At 40.1% G+C, this 25,614-nt stretch overlaps 1 protein-coding gene across 14 annotated transcripts in view; it reads right to left on the bottom strand.

The window, feature by feature from the left end:
• Nucleotides 1-25,051, bottom strand: part of EIF4G3 (eukaryotic translation initiation factor 4 gamma 3) — a 292,964-nt gene extending 267,913 nt beyond the window's left edge. For 8 of the 14 annotated variants that reach the window (XM_037140123.2, XM_037140128.2, XM_037140131.2 and 5 more), the window contains exon 1: nucleotides 24,560-25,050. In XM_037140123.2, the coding sequence (XP_036996018.2) occupies nucleotides 24,560-24,765 (206 nt within the window). In that variant the 5' untranslated portion in view covers nucleotides 24,766-25,050. Of the gene's footprint in view, nucleotides 1-24,559 lie in introns of all 14 variants that reach the window. The other 6 variants (XM_037140129.2, XM_037140130.2, XM_037140132.2 and 3 more) reach the window with 3 other exon arrangements.
• Nucleotides 25,052-25,614: the final 563 nt, after the last annotated feature.

Raw genomic sequence — 25,614 nt, 5'->3', positions numbered from 1 at the left:
TGAAGGCCATTCAGAATAGAGGATGGTATATTACAAGGCTCAGAAATGGGTTCTAGAGACTCCCACCCAGTCTAGAACAGTGAACCAAGCACTTACAACAGCCATGCTCAAAAGTACACAAACATTCCATCACAGAAATTCCTTTGTGTTAACAAATTTCTTTGAAACGGTCAACTATTTCTAGTTCTGCACCCCTTAAAATTAATCAAACCTGCTAAGACTAGAAAAAAGAAGGACAATAAAATGCCTCTTCTTCAGGGCCTTCATCATGGCGCTTCTCTGTAAACATTAAACCCGTTTCCCTACAACCCAAGACTGGGTCACAGAAATGCAACCTCCCTTCTGGCCTTCATGAGACACAGTTGAGCCAGTACCTATCACCATGATGAGCTCAAGAACTTCCCAAAAGACTTTTCTTATGAGATCAGTAGTGGTAATAACTTTATAACATTAATTGTATAATACTGTATAAAGAAATATATGAATATTTTAAAAGTCTGCAATAACTTAATAAATTATTATTTCCAAATGACTGAGGCATATTAGAAAACCACACATGGGTGAAATAGCCATTGAAAGTGCCATATATGAGGGGCAGGGGTAAAATAAATGGGTAAAGATGGTAAAAGGTACAACTTCCATGTATAAAATAAGCCATGGGACGTAATATACAGCAAAGGGACAACAATTAAAAATACTGTATTGCATGCATATTTAAAAGTTACTAATAGAGTAGATCTCTCAAGTTCTCATCACAAGAAAAAAACTATGTACACAGGCAGATGTCAACTAGACTTACTGTAAACATTCCCTAATATATAAACACTAAATCATGTTGTACACCTGAAACTATTATGTCAATTATACTTCAATTTTCTTTAAAAAGTGCAATACACACCAATAGACTTAAGTACATGCAATATTCATGGACATGGTTTCAGATAGAAACTACCTTTAAAAAACACCACTTGTCATAATAATAAATGACAATTATCTGAGACTTTTAAAAACTCCTCTCCTTCCCTACAATGTATCTGAGTGAGACATTTTCTCCAAACAATGTACAGCAGAATGAATGCAGAAGCTGATGAGAATCCAATTATATATCTCCTCTTAAGCTAGACACTAAAGAGATTTGCAAAAATATAAAATAATGCCACTTCTCAATAAATTTTTGTTTTGAATAAGCTATTTTTTTCATTTCCAAACTATGTTAACATATAGTAGGTTTATTACTGTTATTTTTAATCAAGAGAGTATTTTTTAATTTTTTGTTTTAGCATCTAATACTGTACACATCAACAGAGGTAGCCTATGTAACAAGAGCTTTGTGAGCTCTCAATAAATTTCAATAACGTAGCCCTGGCTGGTATGGCTCAGTAGATTCAGTGTCAGGCTGCAAACTGAAAGGTCACTGGTTCAATTCTCTGTCAGAGCACATGCCTGGGTTGTGGGCCATGTTCCCAGTTACAGGCGTGCAACTACTGATGTACTGATGTTTCCATCTCTTTCTCCCTTCCTTCCCCTCTCTCTAAAAAATAAATAATTAAAAAAAATTTTTTAAAGAATTTCTGACATTTGTTGTGTTAGGTTAATGGTTTTCAATGAGTTAGTCTGTGGAAAATGTACATGAGTTTCCTGAAGGGTAGTTTCCGTTCTACAGAATTAAAATCTACCCGAGGTTTCATTTCTGCAAGTGACTTTTTTGTGTCAAAAATCTGAACCACTGCTCTAAGGGCTCACATGAATTACTATGAGCCTCCTTCACAGTGCCAGTATCAGGTGAATCAGATTACACACTTGTTAATAAGTGGACTCTTGGTGTCCCACACTTCTTTCTCATATCTGTTTTCTAATTATGTTAGAAGAGTTTCAGGGAGAAAGCAAGTCACTTCTTTCCCACAGTCCCCCTGCACTATACAGCAATCACTGAATGTATGCTGTCCCGATACACTGCTTACAGCCACCTTCAGAATAATGTGTTAGTTTTAAAGGAGAGCTAAAAAGTACACCTTAAGAATTTGCAGACAGAAAAAAATCCTTGATCATTTAGAAGATTCTAATGGCACTCTAAATAGAAGTATCACCAAGTCTTACAACTCTGGCATCTGCCACAGTGACTTTTGATAGCTGAAGCCACCTGAATTAAAGGATTTCCTTGATCCATTCCAACCCTCACATTCTAAGACTCTGGTTCTGTTTATTCTCAATCCCAGCATTAAATAATGTCGGATACTATGGCTGTTTACAGGCTGGAAGATGAGTCAGCAAGTGAAGCCATTTGTGAGAAGCAGTTTCATTACACTCTGAACAACAGAGATGCCAGCAAAAAACGACTGCCATTGTTTACATTGCTGAACACGCGGTCCGGTTTCACAGGCCTGTAAAACCACCTGCTGTCAGCAAGCCCCGCTTTTCTTAGGGTTAAGAAGCAACGAACTTAGGTACCAGCTACTAAAGCACAGTGAACAATCTCTTTTCTCAAAGCAGAAATAATTTAAGTGCCTCCAAAAAAATTCAAAACTTTTCTTGAAACTAGGAACGTGCCTTTGACTGCAATAACCCGAGTCTCTTCACAGACTACTAATGTTCTACATGCTCAGACACAGGAAAAAGTGCTCCCAGTAAGAAAAACAAATAAGGGGCTTAAAAAAAATCACACAATATTAAATATTTAAAGTACAGAGAAAGAAACTAAAAAACAAGCAAATACAATAGAAACTGCTTATCTTTTATGAGAGAGCCAGAGGCTAAGCAACATGAAACTAAATGGAATAACCTTCCCTTGTTCCAGTTTTGAGTATTTTCAACTCGGTCTCACTTCCCAGAGCCAAGTGTGTTTCATCTTTAAGAATCTTTGTCATAAGAAGGATCCCCTCCAAAAAATGTTTTCAAAGTTGTGATTTCCAGTGAAGAATTGGACTGGTCTAACTGCTTTCTATTTCATATCCAATGGCTCATGTAAGCATTACACCTACACAACTTCCCTTCTCATTTCAAAAGCAATCAAATTAACCTAGTATTTCAAATTCCTAACTAAACTATATGTATGTGTATATGTATGTGTTGTATACACACAATGTGTATACATGTTGTATACACACTATATATAATTTTATATATAACAAATACACACACACACACACTATACACGTATAGAGAGAGAGAGAAATAAATATGTAGTTAACCCTTCAACAATGTAGGGGTTAGGGGCACCAATGCCCTGCTCAGAAAATTTGAATATAATTTTTAACTCCCCCCAAACTTAAGTACTAGTAGTCTACTGATGACTAGAAGCCTTAATTAACACGTATTTTATAAGTTATGTGTATCATATACTGTAGTTTTACAAAAGCTAGAGAAAAAATGTTATTAAGAATATAAGAGCCCTGGCTGGTGTAGCTCAGTGGATTGAGCACGGGCCTGCAAACCAGAGGATTGCGGTTCAATTCCCAGTCAGGGTACATGCCTGGGTTGCAGGCCAGTTCCCAATGGGGGACACACAAGAGGCAACCCTACATTGATATTTCTCTTCCTCTCTCCTTCCCTTCCCCTCTAAACATAAATAAATTAAAAAATACAAAAGATTGTTTTAAAAATTAAAAAATAATAAATAAAAGAATATAAGAGAAAATGCACACTTCAAACCTGTTATAGACATATATGAGGATGATGTCTCTGTGTGTATCTTCTTAGCACTATGACAAAAGATGCCCCACTTTTAGCAGGCACGTACTTTCACTGTGAAGTGTGCCATATTTGAATCCCAAGGCAATATGCCTTATAAACTATAAACTTACAAGCTATCTACTATGATTCTGGTACTAATCATGTACCAATTATAAACTAAGGCTAAAGTTTCAGACCTATATCTGTTTTTTAAAATACACAAAGTCCAAGTAATTCTTAAATGCAGGTTGGGTAACAAGCATGGAAGTTTACCCAGTTTTCTGAGTTTTCTTGAACAAAAATACCTGTATGTTTCATAAATTTGAGAAACTGCAGATAAAAGAGTAAACAAACTAAAAGTAATCGTTAGGAAAAGTATGTATGATTTAAAGTCCCAAGTAAAAATTAAAACTCACATCATTCTTGGATTTGAATTATTTACAACATATATAACCCAATCTCCCTCCTGCAACCTTCCAGAAGCATCCTTCTAAAACATGAGTTGGCCGTTATCACTCTCCAGCCTACAACTCTTGACGGCTTCCCATAGTCATCTGGGTGAAATCCCAGCTCCTTAGCATGGTTTATAAGGCCCTTTCTACAGCCTCTGATTATCTGCCCGCTTCTCCCTCTCCACACTGTTGCTCTAGCAATGGAACGAGTCACCTTTCACTGTCCTGAGTTTACGTGCTGATTCCCAGCTGGAATACTCCCTCTCCTACCCCCACCTATGGCTCGTTCATCCTTCCAGATTCAGTTTAGAGGTGTCCCCTTCACTAGGAAGTCTCTCCCCTCATTCTTCCCAATTCTCTTCTACCCTCGTGCCTAAGTGACCCTCCTCAGAGCTCCCACAGGTCCTACACTTATTGACTTCTGTTTACTTCCCTTCCTATGTATCTCTCCTGCACTAGGGCTATACATTTCTTGAGGGCCAACACTATGTCATATTTCTAATTCTTCAGCACTTATCCCAGGACACATCGTCAGTGCTATTGATTAAGCTAGAATACATGAACAAGAAAACAGAAAACATTTCTCTGTAGAACCTACGGAGAAAGTATCCCAACTCTGCCAAATAACCAGTTCCCAGTCGGTACCAACACTGAACAAAGCAGTTGCACTCATCACCCACAATTTATTTCCACTATTTCAAAAAGCCTAAGAAATTATATATCAATCCAAATTAATGAGGCTAAAAATAGCTAACTCAAACATCAGTTCCTTTTCTCCTGCTTAAAATTTATCAATTAAGGGTGGTGACAATGAATTTATTATTCTATGCTTAATTCCTGATTAGCATATAAATATCTTTTATTAAAAATGTGAATTCAAATTAATAATTTCATAATAATGGCTGCTTAGAATCCCAATAGCAGCCTATGAGTAGCTTAAGTATACAGAAAGAGACTTAAGTATTTTTAAGTTTTTTTTATAATAAAATATGTGATTATTGCTGTAGCCAGGTGGGTCAGTTGGTTGGAGCATTGTCCCATACACCAAAAGGTTCCAGGTTTGATCCCCAGTCAGGGCACATAAAGGAATCAACCAGTGAATGCATAAATAAGTAGAACAACAAATCAATGTTTCTCTCTCTCAAATCAATTAGAAATTTTTTTAAAGGAAAGGAAGAGCAGAAGAAATTTCTCAATCCCTAATCTTCCTTAAATGCAGGAACAGTTCCTTAGGCAGAGTTGAGAGCTTTATCAAATGTCACTTTCTCCAACTACAGGAAGCTCAGTGGGAACCTAATCTGGAAAGCTCCAACAGATTGTGCTTTTCTTGGTTCTCTTTCCTCTTAGCAGCTTCCTCCTCTTTTCTGTAGCTTCATCATCTGCATCAAATCACTGGATACTGCATGGATGACTAAGGACTTTACCTTTTATCTTCACTGTCTCTATTATGCTTCTATTTTCACACATTTGTTTTTCCAGCCCTTTCTGTTCATCTCCCATCACTCTATATCCAAACACGTCCAGTTACCTCCATTTGTTAAAAGGATAAGAGAAGATGTTCCACTCATTCAAATCCAACATGTCCTAAACTGAATTTATCTGCCCACTATCTCATATCATGACATAAAATTAAATCCTACATCTTTGATACTCCATCAACATTTCTAGTCCCAAAGCCTTGAAATCAGTTTTAACTATTTCTTTCTTTCATCAAGGATATTCTGAATCTCTTCCTTTGATAGCTTTCATGATATTACCATCCTTTCCTTTTCACTTCCTGTCTATCTCCATCCATCCGACACAATCTTCATCTTCTACTAATGACAAAAGAGTTAGTGGGTCTTAGGTTTTCAAAAACTGTTAGTTAGCAAACACTTTCTCCAGTAATGTAATAAACAATTATTGTTTTTCCTCTAACCACCAGGCACTTAGCTCAATCTATGGTATCAAAACAATGACCACCATGTCCCTTCCCTTTCTACTTCTCTGACTCCTAAGGTTCCACTGGTCTTTCACTCTCCACTGAGCATCCTAGCCGTACCATTCCTAGTTGTTCTTTGCCATTCAGCAGAGCCTTCAGGTGAATAGTAGCTATGCTATTTTCATAAATACAGGGTGGAGCCAAAGGAGGCTTACAGTTGTAAGTGTGCAGAACAGTTTATTCTTGTATTATTATTTATTAAATATTATATTATTTTCCATATGAACAACTGTAAACCTACTTTTGCTCCACCCTGTATGACTGTGAAAGAAGAGTCATACAGAAGAAAATGACTTCTCTCCAAATAGTCAGAAAAATTAAGAGTAACCAGCAGTATGTTTCCGAAGGCTATTTGGCCAATTGGAGGGTTCTTCCAATTGTCCTTATAAGTGACACAAAGTTTAACACATGGTACCATATGAACAGACAGACCAATGCCTTCCATTTCACTAAAAGCGTGGGTAAACTTACTTTCTGTATCTAGACTACGTGTTTGATAAATAAACAGTTAATTAAAGGGATTGCTATGTTTAAAGTGTGTATGAACTATAACTTACAATAACCAATTTAATTCCTCCAAGCAAAACAATTCACCAGACCTGGCATTCAAAATTTAAGAACAATAAAAAACAATACAGGTGCTTCGTCCATGGGTTCCACAGGGATAACTACCATACATCTTTGAGCTTTAAATCTCTTCAAAAGAATTTATTCTTAGGCAAACTCAAAGAATGCGGAATACCTGGCTGGTGTGGGTCAGTGGACTGAGTGCCAGCCTGCGAGCCAGAGTCACTGGTTTAATTCCCAGTCAGGGCACATGCTCACTGGGGAGTAGGGGGCACACAAGAAGCAACCACACACTGCTGTTTCTCTCCCTCTCTTTCCCTCTCCATTCCCCTCTCTCTAAAAATAAATAAATAAAATCTAAAAAAAAAGAATGTAAAACACCTATATCTTCTGACTAAACCAAATTGTCAGAAATGAAGCAGACACTAGACCTGCCAGTCCCATTACAATCTAAACATAAAGTCTCTAAACCACAAAAAAGGGGAAATAAAACTGCTACATATTTTTTTAACTACTCTGCTAACATAAGCAGTAATTGATACTTTTTAAATATGACCAAATATTAGTATGGATTAAAAACACCATTCTTGGAGAACGCAGATGCTGGCCAAGCTCAAAAACAAAAAAAGGAATTACACGTGATATGCTGCAATAACCTGAAACCACGCTGGAAACTTGTAAAAATAATGAAAATGAGTCATCAGAATGACAACAGAAAAAACTTTAATTGTCAAACTGTTTTCACCAGGAATTTTGATAAACAGTAACAAATGCTTCTTGTACCATGTTTATTACAATGACAGAGGAGTCCAGTACATTTCCCTGGACAGAAACCACTAATGCTTATGAATTACACCACATCATAAAGTTTACAAGGCATTTTCTCTTTCATTATCTCAATCATTATCATAACCCTTTGAAAAAAAGGGGAGGTACTATTTTCCCTATTTTAAAGATAAGAAAACTAGATCTCAAGGAGGTTATGTGCTTTGCCCACAATCACATGTAAGGAAGGGGATATATGAAAAGGTAGAGGAATGCACTCAGTTGTGCAAAATAAACATAGGAAGGATAAACCGGAAATTAAAGGCAATGGTTATGTACAGGTATGGGCAGAAAAGAAAGAAAACGTAAACTGGGAAGCAGGGACAGGAGGAATAACACTTCTGAATATATTTTTTAAACATAACTCTGATTCTTACAACCATAGTAATGTTTCACTTATCCATAAACTAAAACCAAAAGCAGAGGAGTAGGGTTAGCAATTCTCAAACTATGCTACGTGTATACTATAATTAAATAAGTAAATAGACTTATCTAAGAACCAGGTTTCTCACTGTTGGAGAAAGTTAAAGAAAAAAAAGGGGAAAGTTAAACAAAATAGATAGCATTGCAATGGAATGTAAACTCATGGTTAATATATATACTATACAGACATATATAGATATATAGATGCGTGTAGATAGGTAAAGCAGTATACATACATACACTTCCTAGCTCTGAGTACCTAGAAGCAAAACATTCCAGTAACATAGAGCATACCTAGGCCCATATTTGGTCATTAACACCATTCGGCAATTAAAAGAATCAGGATGTCTTGGAGAAGTAGATGATCCCAGGAATGGGATAGAGAAAATACAAGACGAGCTGGAACATCTTAAGGTGCCAGAAAGTAAAGAAATGCTTAAAAACCAAAAAAATGTTGGTTTGTTGAAAGAACACAGGATCCAATGTGCAGAACTCCTAAAGGCCAAAACTGGAACAATTTGAGCAACAAAACAAATATTATTAACAGTACTGGATTTTAACTCACAGAATAAAATACATAAACATGAGTCCACGGTGATATAAATAATAAAATTAATAAATGGAAAAGAGAACTGTTTCACACAGAATTACAATGAATAAATGTAGGAGGAAAGAGAGAAAACAGAAAGTCCCAATTATGCAACCACAAACTTTAATAAATTTAAAAATAAGATCTACTAACTGTTAAACTTGGTGGGTCAACATTTGAGAAGCATTATTTGCAAAGTCTCCCACAAGATACTTATCAACTATAAAAGTAAAGACAGTACCTCTACAGCAGAAAGACCTACAGACACTAAGCAAACCAAGCAATCCAGGTATCACAACCATATCAGCATCATGCACTTCCTAATATGATGCATTGAGAAGGAATTCTTTTTGGTGTTCTTAGCATGAGAAAATATCAAGTAAGCCCAAACTGAGGGACATTCTATACAATAACCAATTCATATCTTTGAAGACACAGAAGTCATAACATAAGGAAAGCTAAGGAACAACCATAACTAAAGGAGACTAAGGAGAAATAACTGAACGCAATGTGGGATCCTGGAACAGAAATAGAAATAGGACAGTGGAATAATTGGTTAACAAAAAAACTTTAATAAGGTCTGTAATTCAGTTGATAATATTATATCTATGTTAATTTCCTGTTCTTGATAACTATACTATGATTATGGAAGATTTAACATTAGAGAAAGGAGGTGAGGGGTTAAAGGGAACTCTTCTTACTATTTTGACAGCTTACCTGTAAGTCTAAAATTAGCTCAAATAAAGTTGTTTTTCTTTTTAAAGGGCGATCACAGTACTTTGCTCCTATTTAGTTCATGTGCTAAAGTCAAAGACCTTTATTACTACAAGATCAAACATAAATTGTTTGACCAAGGGTTATAAAATGCTTTAATGACTCACAAGGCACTTAGTAACATATATAGAAATAGCATCAAGTCTCCTAACTTTCACTCTGGCTGGTGTGGTTCAGGAGACTGAGTGCCGGCCTACTTAACCAAAGAGTTGCCGGTTTGATTCCCTGTCAGGGGACAGGCCTGGGTTGCAGGCCAGGTCCCCAGCGGGAGGTGTGCAAGAGGCAACCATACATTGATATTTCTCTCCCTGTTTCTCTCACCCTTCCCCTCTGTCTAAAAATAAATAAATAAAATCTTTTTTAAAAGACTCCAAACTTTCTAAGCTATAAAATGGTTCCCAGTTATAGAGTGACCATATAATACACTGTCTAATCCAGGAGTATAATAGAAGGGGACCTCGGATCACCCCACGAATAAGTCAAAGTGGTCACTGTTACTGAAGACCTCAAAATCAGTTTGAGCTGGCATAAACTTGATGCTTAGGCAAGTCACTTCTACCTCCCTCAGCCCTGGGAACAAATGCTCCTGGGAGAGGGGCCAGGGAAGAGGACCAGGAGTCCCCCCCAAACAGACTATATAAAGGGGAAATAAGCTAAAGCACACTTATATTCTTGGATTTTTTATTATGATTTTTTAAAAGGTCTAGAATGAAATCACTGACTTACCTAATATGTACCACATTCAAGTACACTCACCCAGTCACAACATAAAAGGTAATGAGCTAAGGTCAAGTAAATTGCTGCCTGCTTTTGAAATAGTAGTTACCTCATGAAACTGGGCTGGTCCCAATTTCTTATCTTTCTGAAAAAGATCAACAATGTAATTTTTAGAGTATCAGCTGAATATAACAGCCTCAAAAAGACTCAACAATATTAATCAGGTATTTGATGTCATTAAAATTCTACAAAGGTTAATTAAGACCCACTTCCTTTGCATATTTAGCAAAAGCTAATAAGCTAAAGATGTGCATAATTTATAAAACAAAAAAGATATAATCTATAGAAATCAGCAACCATGTTCCCAAACTGTAATATTTCCAGTCATTTGAAGAGGCTTCTTTGTGTGTGTGGAAAATCTTCAACCAAAGCAAATAAACCCTGTTTTTTATTAGATGTGAAAGGTTATAAAAAGATTCTTCTTTAATGTGGTCTTTTCCTAAATAGCGAAAAGAATCCTGTTAGACAGAGGTTAGCAGTATTTCCTGATTTTGCTTCTTTATAATAACATATTAGAGTAGCCCATGGGTATAACCTAATAAATAAAAAATCAAATTTCATTTGTAAATTATATAACAAAACACTCTATATGAAATACAATAATCCAGGAATTTGTAACTTGTTCACAATTTCAGTTCTTTACAGGACAGCAAAATAGTCAAATGCCCATAGTTTCTTCCTTTTCTTTTTTATTTTTTTTTAAGATTTTATTTATTTATCTTTAGAGGGGAAGGGAAGGAGAGAGGGAGAGAAATATCAATGTATGGTTGCCTCTTGTGTGTCCCCTGCCAGGAACTGGCCTGCAACCCAGGCATGTGCCCTGACTGGGAATCGAATCGCGATACTCTGGTTCGCAGGCCCACGCTCAATCCACTGAGCTACACCAGCCAGGGCCTATAGTTTATTTTTTACAAAGCTATCATTACATAACAGAAATTTACCTTAATAAGAGAAGTAGTCAAAATCTCTTTTGAGGGGCTGTCCAGTTTTCTAGGCATTATGCAAAAAGTAGAAATAACCCCTGGCTGGTGTAGCTCAGTGAATTGAGCGCGGGCCTGTGAACCAGACATTCGCGGTTCAATTCCCAGTCAGGGCACATGCCTGGGTTGCAGGCCAGTTCCCTGTAGGCCAGTTCCCAGCAGGGGATGCGCAAAAGGCAACCATACATTGATGTTTCTCTCCCTCTCTCCTTCCCTTCCCCTCTAAAGATAAATAAATAAAATCTTTTTTTAAAAAAGATAGAAATAGTCAACATTCATTTATTCAATAAACTATATTTTATGTATTGCATGCCTCACTCCATCTCAAACGCTTAAAAGATTATAAAACCTAAAAAAAAAAAAATTATAAAACCTTACACATAATTCTGTGACACCATTCTGACTCTCCAAACCTTTCCTGTTCCTTATTTCAACTTGCACAACTCAACCAAATAAAATCTTCAAAAACACTGTTTTTATCACTCCAATTTTCCAATAAAAAACAAAAAAAAGAAATGCAATGATTTTTGACAAGATGTCATGACAGTTCAATATAAGGAAACAGTCTTTTCAGTAAAAGGCAGTGAAATAACTGGATATTCACATACAAAAGAATAAACTTGAACCCTTCTTCATACCATGCACAAAAATTAACTCTAAATGGATCAAAGATCTAAATGTAAGAGCTAAAATTATAAAACTCTTACAAGAAAACAAAAGAGTAAAATCCACTACCTTTAGTTAGATAAAGGCTTCTTAGAAAAATACAGAAGCATAAGTGACAAAAGAACAACAGATAAATTAGACTTTATCAAAACTAAGAACTTCTGACTTCCGGCCAAGATGGAGGCGTAGGTGGAAACACTGTGCCTCCTCGCACAACCAAGTTTAAAGACAACAAAGTTTTAGTAACAAAAACACAGCCAAAACACAGAAAATTGAACTGTACAGAAGTCCAACAACAACGAACCATTCATCCAGACCAGGAAGAGGAGTGGCGTCAGTGGCAGAGCTGGGTCAGGCAGGAAAGATCAGCCGGACCAACCCAGGAGCTCAGGAGCGCAGGTTATCGGATCCCAAGTGTGGGATGGCAATGGGTGGACCCAGTGAGGGCACAAGGTGGCTGGCTGACCACGGTCACACACTCAGGCGCAGATAAACCAAGGGAAGGAGCGAGCAGGGAGATAGATGGCTCAGGCTAGGACCCCAGCAATGGGAATTAGAGCCTGAAAGCACCAACTGGAAAGACTTTTGGGGTCAAGGTGCCGGGAGAAGCTCCCAGGCTCACAGAGAGTTCATTGAAGAGACCCACGGGTCCTGGAGGGTGCACAGGCCCACACACCTGGAAACCAGCACCAGAAGGGCCTAATTTGCTTGAGGGAAGGGGCAGAGGGGACAGAAGTCTGAGAGAGAGCGGAACAAACATCACTGCCCCTCTCTGACCCCACCCCCACATACAGCGTCACAACCCAGCAACCTGGGTCGCCCCACCCTGGTGAACACCTCAGGCTCCGCCCCTCATACATAACAGGTGTGAACAGACCAAAACATTATGGCTCAAGAACAGCTCAAAGCCCCAGAGCCAATAAATCTAAGCAACCAAGAGATAGCTAACCTTTAAGATGCACAGTTCAAAACACTGGTGATCAGGATGCTCACAGAACTGGTTGATTTTAGTCACAAATTACAGAAACAAATGAAGGCTAAACTAATTGAAATGAAGGGAAATGCACAGGAAACCAATAGTGATGGAAAGGAAACTAAGATTCAAATCAAGGGAGTGGACCAGAAGAAAGGAAAAAATTACCAAACAAAACAGAAAAAAGAAACAAGAATTCAAAAAAATGAGGAGAGGCTTAGGAACCTCCAGGACATCTTTAAGCCTTCCAACATCCAAATTATAGGGGTACCAGAAGGGGAAGAAAAAAAGCAACAAGTGGAAAACTTATTTGAACAAATAATAAAGGAGAATTTCCCCAATCTGGCAAAGGAAAGACTTCCAGGAAATCCAGGAAGCTCAGAGAGTCCCAAAGAAGTTGGACCCAAAGAGGAACACACCAAGGCACATCATCATTACTTTAGCCAAGATTAAAATGAAGGAGAGAATCCTAGAAGCAGCAAGAGATAAGGGGACAGTCACCTACAAAGCAGTTCACATCAGACTGTCAGCTGATTTCTCAAAAGAGACCTTACAGGCAAGAAGGGGCTGGAAAGATGAATTCCAAGTCATGAAATCCAAAGACCTACATCCAAGAGTGCTCTATCCAGCAAAGCTTTCATTTAGAATGGAAGGACAGATAAAGTGCTTCTCAGATAAGATCAAATTCAAGGAGTTCATCATCACCAAGCCCTTATTATATGAAATGTTAAAGGGACTTACCTAAGAAAAAGAAGATAAAACATATGAACAGTGAAAGGACAGCAAACTCACAGTTATTAAGAACCACATCTTAAACAAAAGCAGTCTAAGAGGACAGCTAGATCAGGAGCAGAACCATAGAAATGGAGATCATATGGAGGGTTAGCAACAGGGGAGTGGGAGGAAGAGAAGGTACAGAGAATAAGTACCATAGATGGTAGGTAGAAAATAGACAGGGGAGGGCAAGAAGAGTATAGGAAACACAGAATCTAAAGAACTTGTGGCACATGGACATAAACAAAACGGGGGAATGGTGGGGGAGGGGTGTGCAGGGTGGAGGGGAATGAAGGGGGGAATTAGGACAACTGTAATGGCATAATCAATAAAATATATTTAAAAAAGAAAAGGAAAAAAAAACTAAGAACTTTTGTGCTTCAAGGAACTCTATCAAGAAAGTGAAAACACAACCCACCGAAAGGGAGAAAATACTTGCAAATGTATCTGAGAAGAGACTTGTATCCAGCATCTATAAACTCTTACAACTCAGTAACAAAACAGAAAATAAAAATAAAAATTGGGCAAAGGATTTAATGAGACATTTCTCCAAAGACAAATGACCAGTAAGTACCCAAGAAGATGTTCAACATCACTATCTATCAAAAAAAAAGCCAATTAAAACCACAGTCAGATACCACTTCACACCCACTAGGATGGCCTATAATCAAAAAGACAGATAACTAGTGTTAGAACCCTCATAAAATGCTGGAGAAATGAAAAATAGTGGCAGTTGCTATGAAAAACAGTTTGGCAATTCCTCAAGATGTTAAACACCCAGTTACCTCCTAAAACCTAGCAACCATACTCCTAGATATATATCCAAGAGAAAGATAACACATATCCACACAGAAACATGCATAATTACTTGTAACAGCCAAAAGTTGAAACCACCTAAATGTCCACAAACTGATGAATGAAAAAAGAAAATGTGATACTTGGAATATTATACAATGATTAAGGGGGGAAAAGTCGTACTAAAACACATTATAACAGATAAACCTTGACAACATTATGCGAAGTGAGAGAAACCAGTCACAAAAGACTACATATCATTTCATTTATATGAAAGGTTCAGAACAGAAAAATCTTCAGAGGCAGAAAGTAGATTACTACTTTCTACAACAGAGAGAACTAGGGGAAATGGGAAGTCTAATAGGTTTCTTTTGGGAGTGATGAAAATGTTCTAAAATCAACTGTGGTGATGGCAGCACAATTCTCTGAATATACTCAAAAACACTACATTTATAGACTCTAAATGGGTAAGTTATTTGGTATGGGAATTATACCTCAATAAAGCTGTTAAAAAATGTAATGGGCTTGAAATCTACCATTCTCTTCTTCTATTCACTCAAAACCCTCTACAACCAGGACCCATCATCTTGAGTGTTCCACCACAAGAACCCTCCACTCCAAGCACATGGACCGGAATTCTTACAACCCCGCACATACCCTGCATATTTCATGGCCCACTCCCACAATCCACTCCCCTCTGCCTTCCAAACTCTAGTCTCAAATTTAATTCCTCTGTTTAAATTGTTTCTTATAGCCCTGGCTGGCGTAGCTCAGTGGATTGAGCACGAGCCTGCGAACCAGAGTATCGCGATTCGATTCCCAGTCAGGGCACATGCCTGGGTTGCAGGCTCGTGCCTCTCGTGAGTTACCCAGCAGGGGACTCACGAGAGGCAACCACACATTGATGTTTCTCTCCCACTCTTTCTCCTTCCCTTCCCCTCTCTCTAAAAATAAATAAATAAAATATTAAAAAAATAAAATAAATTGTTTCTTATATGTCATTTTCTACAAAAATAAAAAATAAAAGGAGTCATCTACCTCACTCATTTTTTTATTTTACTTTTAGAGAGAGGGGAAGGGAGGGGAAAAAGAGAGGGAGAGAAACATTAATGTGTGGTTGCCTTTCATGCACCTCCTACTAGAGACCTGGCCTGCAACCCAGGCATGTGCCCTAGACTGGGAATTGAACTAACGACCCTTAGGTTCACAGGCTGGCACTCAATCCACTGAGCCACAAAAGCCAGGACTCCCTCATTCTTCCTCTCTTACATTCCTCAATTCTATCTTTAAGGTTCAGTCCCTTCCATTCTCAATGTAAAAATACTGTATTCTACAAATACATTAGTAATGGAAGGAAACTAGACTTTGGGTGGTGGGTACCCAATAAAGCAGAAATTTATACTAATTAATAAAATCCTGTGGCACACCAAAAAATGTATTTTGCCAATATGACAAAAAAATAGGTATAATCTGTCCTGGCCAATGTGGCTCAGTTGGCACATCTTGCCGTACACCAAAAGGTTGGGGGTTCGATTCCCAGCCAGGGCACACTGTGGGTTCTATCCAGTCAGGGAGCCTATGAGAGGCAACCAACTGATGTTTCTCTCTCTCTCTCTCCCTCTCTGTCTCTCAAAAAGTCAATAAACACTTTTTAAATTTTTTTAAAGTAGGTATAATTCTGATTCATTCACACCAGATAGCTATTAGTTGTGTTGGCTATAGACATTTTTTTCATATAACAGTCTAAGGGAAAAAGAGGTTGGCGCCTGTGACTAGACGGGTAGTGCAGGTTTTAAAAATTCCTGCAGTGCACCAGCCGCAGATCACAGCAACAGAGTATGCACATGTCAAACTATAACGCTGTACGCCTGAAATTTACGTAATGTTATTAACCAATGTCACCCCAATAAATTTTAGTTTTAAAAAAACACTGTATTCTGGCTCAAAACCAGCTTACTTTCCATTGCCACCTAGTTTCCTCCCCCTTGTCATTCCAAAGTTGTTTGTTTCCATACTCCAATCCTGCTTTCCTAACCCCATATAAACCCCTTATGGTCTTTTCCTCCTTCCTTCAATCACTCCATGTAACACCAAGCTTCCTGAAAACCAAATAAAGAAATCAAGGAGGTATCACATATGTATACATTCATAACTAACAAATACCACCCTGGCCACCAGTCTTTTTTTTTTAATTTGGTATACTTGAATATATGGATAAAGACAGATTCAAAGTGGTAATATAAAAATGTACATAACTGTAGAGGAAGAAAAAAAACTGTGATGTCACATCGAGTTTCAATATAAAATAATGCAAAACATTACAGGCACAGTATCTTAAAAATGTTTAACTTATCGATAAAGATTTGAGCTCTTCTCTTTCTAATGGACATCATAACTTCTGAACTACAGGCCAAAGGTAAATGAGTATCCTCAAGAAAACCTTTACAAAGGAACAAAAAATAGTTCATTCCAAACTGATGAAGAATAAAACTATTCAGAGGTGGCTTTTGCTGGCAGACAGTTAAGTAACAATATAAGATACAAAACTGCTCCGGCTGGTGTGGCTCAGTAGATTGAGCACCAGCCTGCGAACCAAAAGGTCACTGGTTTGATTCCCAGTCAGGGCACAAGTCTGGGCTGCAGGCCAGGTCCCCCGTTGTGGGTGTGTGAAAGGCAACAAACCAATATATCTCTTGCGAATCAATGTTTCTCTCCTCTTTCTCCCTCCCTTCCCCTCTCTTAGAAATAAATCAAATCTTTAAAACAAGATACAAAACCATATATGCAATTTGACAGTAGCTATGTTACAAAAAAAGACAGAATTTTAAGTCCATTAAAAATCAAGTCCAGCTGTGGCTGGTGTAGCTCAGTGGATTGAGCATTGGTTCAATTCCCAGTCATGGCACACACCTAGGTTTCGGGCCAGGTCCCCAGTAGGGGGTGTACAAAAAGCAACCATGCATTGAGTTTCTCTCCCTTTCTTTCTCCTGTCCCCTCTCTCTAAAAATAAATAAATAAAACCTTAAAAAAAAGGATCAAGAAAAACAACATCAAAGTGTTAATAGTGGTTATCTCTATGTACTAGGATTATGGATTTTTTTTTACTTTTCTGAATTTTTTTAATTTTTCTGATTTAATTATGTGTTACTCTTATAATCACAAGTTTTTAATAGTTACATTTAACTATAATGTTTTCTCTTTGGCCCTTCTACCAATCCTAATCCTCAGTATCTATACTTTAAATGCAACTCAGCCACTTTAGATGGTTTTATAAGTAGAGTCATGCTATTCCACCTCAAAGGAAATTATGGAACTAGTTACAATTCAACGACACATTAGTACAAAATAATTTTAGGGCAGCCCTGAGTGCTAAAACTGAGCTGTGATACCCTCTATATTCACCCATAAACTTATATTAAAACTGATTCCCAGAGTCTAATTTAATCAACATTTCATTTAACAAATGTTTAAACTACTATCTGCCAAGCACTGTTCTAAGTGCTAGCAATTTTTTTGAAGATTTTATTTATTTATTTTTATAGAGGGGAAGGGAGGGAGAAAGAGAGAAACAAACATCAATGTGTGGTTGCCCTTCAAGTGCCCCCTACTGAGGACCTGGCCTGCAACCCAGGCATGTGCCCTGACTGGGACTCAAATCAGCGACCCCTTGGTTCACAGGCCGGTGCTGACTCCACTGAGCCACACCAGCCAGGGTAATGCTAGCAATTTAACAGTGAACAAAACTGACAAAAATCTCTGCCTTCATGGAGTTTATATTCTACTGACAAAATGCAATGTCTCATTAAGTGTCAGGGAACACACACATACACACACACACACACACCAGGCTTGAAAAAGTACAAAACAACTACTAGTAAATACAGGTCATAAAAACTAACAAAACTCAAATGTACTTAAAATAGTTTAATCTATCTTGAATTTCAACTGAGGCTACAGGAGAGTGAAAAACTTCTGGTTGGCAGCAAGCCCAAGACCTAGGAGCCATCTAGGAGAATTCAAAAGTAGCTTGGAATCCTGCAGTATTTCATCAATGCACATCTCACCTGCAGTTTATACACTGCTTGAAGTCATATGCCTGGCCAATAATCAGGAAATAGTTATTTTCATATTATATCAGTTCAAAGTTTTACACCTAAAGCAAAATTAGATGGTGTCTCATCACAGTTTATCCAAGAACTTGATTTCCCTCATACCTCATAATGAACTAACTGTATCATCATCACCCAGACTGAGCCGGCATCTGACCATGGCAACCTTATTTTAAGGTTTCAAACCATCCCACAAAAGACTACAAAATTTTCCCTACTAAAGTTGTAGAGGTGCTCTAATCTGTTTGGCTGAATCTAACATTAGTAAGCCAAGAACCAGAGGCTTATTTTGAGAGCAAGTTACCTTCCCTCAGCACCTAAAACTATGCTTAGCATTAGCAGACAGTAGAAAGTATGTAAATATTTGTTGAATGAAATGTTAAATAAGCATGCTTACAATATCAGTAAGTCAGCAAAGAAAAGTGTCACTGACCATCAGACAAAGAAACAATAGGTCATCATAAACCCTTCCCGTCTGCTTACAGGAAAAAAACAAATCTTAAACTATAATCTTCAGGATCATATGCCATTATAATTCAAGAGCATCACCTGATAAACAAGTCTAACCCCTTCATTTTAGAGATGGGAAAACTGATACCCAGAACAGTTATGTGACTTGTCCCAGATAACACATCTATTAGAATGGAAGAGCCAAACTCAAATGCAGATTTTTTGTTTACTGCAAATTGGGTACACTTCTCAGGACACCAAGCTAAATCTACTTGTATTTCAAGGCTAGCAGGTATTCTCTCCAAGCCAGTCTAACACCAGAAAGCCAGGGGAGTAGTATGAGATTCTGATATGTATCTTCTCATATTCTAGTTCCTCAGGCTATGACAGAGAAGGGACTCTCTGCAACATGTATAGCAACTATGTTGATTACCACATTCTCTTGTAACTCCTCCAGCTTCTCTGCTTCTACTACAAACCTGAAAAAGACTGCCATCCATTTGCCAAAGTTCTATGAAGTGGCAACAGCAATGACATTGGGGAAAAGTCAGATGGAAAGAGAAAGCTATGTAAACCTCACATAATTCTTACACATCCTTCTAACTGGCTCTGGAAGTTAACATCTTCTAGGAAGCCCAAATTCCTCCTTCCCCCAGAGCAACCTCTTACAGCAGACTTACCATTGTACTTGCCTCACGGTTTTGTCAGCTTATCTGTCTGGACCAAGTTCTTTGAGGGTCAAGATTTTATCTTACCTTTTCAGCCCTACACCTAGCACTTAGCCTGGCACATAATAGATGCTGAATAAATGAATAAACTTTAAAAATTACCACTTTTATTGAAGTCCCAGTATAAATGGCTAAAATGTGGTAATACTATTTATGAGTTAAAACAGTTTCCAAACATATACTTTTTTTGTAAAAATCTTATCAGAGACCCAGTGTGGAGAAACAACATACTGGTAGTTTAAATTCTTAGCATGACAGAACATCCCGTACCTCCTTCTAAGATGACGAAAGCCTAGAACAAGGAGTAGCAGCAGCAAAGGCAACAGCCCACATGGCTCAGCCATCTGAACAACTTTCTTCCTTCTCTACCTCCGTCTCACAGAGGTCTCTCTCTTTGCTAAAAAAACGAATGTACTCTCTAGGAGCAAAGATCCACCTTTGTTAATGCATCGGCTACATCACCTTTGTTAATGTTAATGTAGCAGGTCACTGCATCAGCTACAGAGCTCTAGCTGCTAGTTATAATGTTATTTTGCTGGAGGCCTTAACTTCTGAACAAGCAGAAACATGCACTAAACGGAGTGTGGCGGGCCTACTCCTATGGTTTAAAGTTCAGTAAAGATAACCTACTTGCCTAGCACTATGTGGCTGTAAACTAATTAAAACACAGCACAGAATCACTGCATTCTAGATGACTCCATAGAGCTTCTTACCTGTATTACAGACCTTCCTCTAGCTATCAAATACGGGAAAGTATCCTTCCTCCCATTCCCATATGCAAACTTGGTAATGAGTAGCATGATACAGTACAAGGCAGTCATATCACAGCCTGAACTGCAGACCACCACTTACTAGATAGACAACCTTGGGAATGTTACTTAACTTCTGTTTCTTCATCTGTAAAACACAGTACCTACACCACTAGGGTTCTTTTGAGAATTAAAATCATGCATGTATGGCTCCTAGAACAGTAAGCACTCGTTAATTGCATACTATTAATATCATTCAGATTTAGCTTTGATAAAGAGGCAAAAAAAGAAAGCAAACATTACTAGCTTCAGCCTATAAAATAAAACTGAAAAATCAACACAAAAAGCATTTTTTATTATAATACCAAAAAAGGGAGGAAAAATACTTATTTTCAATATATCCATATCTAAGACAAAATAGCTAAGGACACAGGTCATTTTCAGATTGCTACAGGCCTTCACCAAATTTAGTTCCTTCAAATAACCCACTGCCCTCATTTTCTTAAGCCAAACTAACTGCCCCAAAACAGTAACTAGACTCCCCAGAAGTGTCAGCAGTCCTGAGAGAAATTACACTCTGAAGTCTTTTCATATAAATAGAGAGAACACTGTGTGTTCATAACAGACTACAAAATTGTTCTATTAAGTCAGAACTATTTGGGCACCTGAATTCAAACTCATTTATCTTGACTGATCTGTGAATGGGCAATGTCCACCTAAAGGGCTAGGCTTTTAACAGAGTAGGGGTGCACACACACACACACACACACACACACACACACACAAATGTAAAAGATTTTCTGTGCATGGACAGTTTTCTGTGGAGAGGGTCTATAAGTTTTCACCAAAATATCAAAGTTGCTTATTACCCAGAGAAGGTTAAGAATCATTCTTAAGAGTCTCAACAGAGTCTCCTGGACACAGACTGGGAACTTGGGGTGAGCATATTTTGAGGCAAGTATTCTATGGTACCAATTCTATAAACTATTCACATTGGATTATGTTATGAAAACTCTAAGCATATTTCTCCCTTGCCATTAGCGTTTTTCATAGCAGTGTTACTGTCTTTCACCCTCCACCATCCCTGCCCAACTAGGCCTTAACCCCTTGCCTCTATGCAAAGACCTCTCTACCTGAAATGGCCTTATGGCCCTGCATGGCAGATTCCAATTTAAATTCAAATCCATTATTGCTGACACTTCCCTTCATTTACGATTTGTCACTTGAACACTCAGTACAAATAATGGACACCTTGTCATGTGAACCCCTTCTAGTATTCTGACAAATTTAAAACACTAGCTGAACTTACTAATTCAAACACAACTGCACCAATATATTTTGAGGAACTGGAGATTTAATAAAGCCACAGAAAGAGCAACTCCAGCTGCGTACTCCAGTCTTGATGCTTCTATGTACAGAGACCCAAAAACCCCAGAATTTATATATTAAAAACTGTATATTTATTCTTACATGTTTAAACTTCAGTCACCTTCAAAGTACTCTCCATTTGATGCACTACATTTTCCCACTGCTCACTACAGATTCTGAACTCTTCAATTCTGACGTCTTTTAGTGTTTCTGTTTTTTTGTTTCACCTCTTCCACAAAGGCAAAATGTTTCCCTCTGAGGACTTTTTCATCCAGGGAAACAAAAGTTGCTCGGATCGAGATCAGGTGAACAGGGAGGGTGGGACACAGCAATCATGCTAATTTTGGTCAAAAACTGCGGAACACTCAGCGTGGTATGGGCAGGTGCACTTATACATCACCCATCACAAAATGGGCACAGGCCTTGAGTCTTCAAAAAAAACTCACTGAAGCTGAACGCAGCCTCTGACAACCACGCCAGCTGATGCACTGATACAGGTGGGACCCTAGAACACTCACCTAGCGGGGAAAGCCTGTACTATAAGGGGCCGGCCCTCCAACAGATAATTCCGTGTTTTCCTGAGTCCGCCCTCATATGTCAACTTATCACAAATGACCAGCTATTGTCAAATACAAATTCCCACACCCTCTCAGGGTCAAAAAGCAAAAGTGTTCTGTTTTAGTTCATTTTCAATCAAATGCCCATTACCATTAGTAACATTTCATCCTTAGTATGTTCCAGTAAAATCTGTAATCTCTATTTCACTTACTATAAAAACTTCTAGATCTTAGCAATTGCAACCTTTCAGTGTGCAAAGCCAAGAGAAGATAACAGGTTTGTGGAATACATCAAGAAGAAAATTTAAGGTTCAATGGCATGAGGCGAAGTAAAAACTTAAAGTCACATCAAATCAAGAATCCAGTATTACCACAATAGATTTAAGGTGGTCTCCACTGGAAATTACATCTTAAATTTATCCTCTTTAACAACTGTTGCAGTACGACTACCTGCTTTTAGATTGCGACCAACTCAGAGCTTTTATTAAGTCCTTCCTTTGTGAAATGCTACTTGAAACAGGCAAGTCACAGCTTTGGGTCCAGTGAAACGAGGCCACCAAATCCACCGAGCTCTGCCGTATTCAGCACTGCAGACCTTCGCACCACTCTCTACATCAGCACCACATTCCATGGGCTTCCTTTCATTTGTTTCATTGCCGAAGCAGCTCAAAGATGCCACTGAAGAGTAATTTACTTGGTGGCACTGTATAGAAACTTACAACCCTAACCAACTAAGGGCAATCAAGACAAAAAAATGACAAGTAAGAAAGGAATTATACTCGAAAGTTTAGATATGTTCAAGAGATCCAGCAGTGAACTCCACCTTGAAGTAGTCAAATTAGGCAACCTTTTTTCCCCCCACAAGAAAGCAACTAAGGATATGGATCAAAACTAACCAGGTTTTCCATGAGCGACACTAAGGTATCAGCACTAAGCATTCTCACCAGAGAACAATTCCTAACTGAACAGAACCATGCAGGATGAAAACATTATGAAATCAGTACACACATCACACTGGAATGGAATTAATCTTCACTCTGAGCCACACTGCCTGGACTGAAAAAAATGTGGACTAACAATATTGAAGTAAGAGAAAAATGACACTTGACAGAAATCAAGAGAATGACCTGAAACGACTCCAGAAGATAAGTTTCACTTCTCAAAGTAATCCATACAGACAAGAATCCGATACACTGAAATAATCTGTGACCTCACAGCAGTTAGGTTTCTTCTCTGCCGCAACGCTCTACTCACTCCCAAAGTTAACACACACGATGGCAAACACCGTCAAATAACCATAGCGCAAACGCCACTCGATGATTATTCACTGGCCTTCACAAGGACAGCGGATGGGGGGACCGGCGAAGTAGTAACCTTTCTAAACCTCCGCAGAATTCACGGATGCGACCTTTCACCTTCGCCGGCTAGTTTTTGACTCAAAACAGCTCGTCACCAGAGCTTTGCAATCACAGCTGTCCGAAACACTACAACCGAGCACACGACCTGAAACCGGGCACCGTCACCACGAGACCAGACTGCGCGCCCGTTCACCTCTAGACATCAGGCACACGAAAAGTACACTGAAACCCTTTAAAATTCTCAGCATAACACACGCCTCCCAAGAAGCGAGACTTTTGGGGGAGAAGGGTACTGTCAGTTAACTTCCTCTTCCTTTGAAAAGGTCAAAGACAGGGAAGTGTCCGGTGTAACATTTCCTCCTTAGATCACGTTCCACCACAAACCACATCACGACTCCCCCAATCGCCAACAAAATTAGCCAGAGGGAAGGCTCATTTCTGTACATTTTCGCCGTAGATTTTAAAATCCAACTTACCTCAGAAACGAGCTGATTAGTTTCACACAGGAAATTTACCCATAAAGTTTAATATGTATTAACAATAACAATGAGGGCAGCCCACCCTGCCCGCTGTAGGGGGAGCCGGAGGGAGCCCAGGAGGGTGTAGCCCTCCCGAGCAGAGCCAAGCCTTGCCCGCGGGCTGGGTCCCAGGCACCAGCAAATCCTGCCTGATAAAAAGGGATGGGGGGACTTCAGGGGAGGAGGTGAGAGGGGGAAGGACCCCCCAGCTCTAAAAGGGAACGGCTGCAGAGGCGAGGCCGAGTGGAGCTAGTTCTCACAGTAATGCAGAAGGTCCCGGGGTCCCCCGCAGTGCTGCTGCCAGGGCGCCCCAAAAGCTCCAGCCAAGCCCGGTGCAGGGGCTCGGGGAGCAGCCCCTTTTCCCTGGTTGGGCTGTAGGGCCAGCAGGAGGGTCTGGGGGGCGGGGTGGGGGGCCACAGCCCCCCCTGCTGTAAGGCGAAGACAAACGCAGGGCCGGCAGGAAAGTGAAAAGGATACTGTTGGGGCGCCTGGGTCTGGAGGGCCCTGATGTTCGGGTGAGGAGGGGCCGCTACCGCCGCCGCCGCTGCTGCCGCCGCCGCCGCTGCCGCCGCCGGGTGAGGAGGCGGTACCGCTGCTGCCGCCGCCGCCGCTCCGGTGCCGGGTCCGGTTCCTGCTGCAGCCGCTGAGCCTGATTTCAGAGCCGGTTTCTGCGGTAAACTCATGGCAAAGCGAAGCCACCAACCCCCCCAGAGTGGGACCGGGCGCGCCGGGGTGCAGGGGCCGGGGGCAGCGGGGGGGCGGGATGGGGGCAGACCCAGGGAGGCGGCGGGAGCAGGGGTTCGGGGGGAGGCTGGGAGGAGGAAGAGGAGAGGGCCGGGGCCGGTCACACACGCCCGCCGCCGCCACCGCCACCGCCGCCGCCGGCAGCAGCAGCCGCCCCGCGGGCCAGCACCACCGGCTGCCGGTCTCCGTGACAACGCGACCCCAGGGGGGGGGCCGGACCCGGCGGGGGCAGGAGGCGGAGAGACCGGACCTTTCACGGCAATATCCTCATGGGCCGGCGGCGGGGGTCTTTATCCCCCTCCCCGGAGGAAGCGGCACCCTTCTCGGTAGCGGGGCTCAGGCGATGCCGGCGGATTTTCTTCACTCAACGAGCAGAGCATCCAACATGGCGCTACGGCCGCCTCCAGCAGTCCGGCAGGACAGCCGCTCGGCAAACTTCGGATCTTTTCGGAGTGGCTCGGAAGGCCGAGAGTAGGAAGCACCTTCGGCTCTTTCCGGAGACTACTTGCGGTCGGGATTCTTCGTAAACACTCGGGGGCGGCTTCGGTCCGTTCAGGGAGCGCTCTGGTACTGACTCGCTTCCTCGGGAAAGATCGGCGAGGACTACTTTCGAGGCTCGCTGCGGCGTGGGGTCTGGGGCGGAGGGAGAGACCAAAGGCGAGGTCTGGTCTGCGAGAGTCCTCCCGTGCTGCCCAGCTTCGAAGAACAATGGTAACGGCCCTGGAGCTTGTGGTCCGCAGAGCCTTGCCACAGGGCAGGAGCCTTGAGCTGGAAACCTGGGTTACGGT

This window comes from Artibeus jamaicensis, unplaced genomic scaffold, assembly GCF_021234435.1.
Source record: "Artibeus jamaicensis isolate MK-2021 breed Jamaican fruit bat unplaced genomic scaffold, CSHL_Jam_final scaffold_847, whole genome shotgun sequence".
Lineage (NCBI taxonomy): Eukaryota > Metazoa > Chordata > Mammalia > Chiroptera > Phyllostomidae > Artibeus > Artibeus jamaicensis.
The sequence above is the reverse complement of the archived record's forward strand: the minus strand, read 5'-3'. Positions and strand labels throughout refer to the sequence as shown.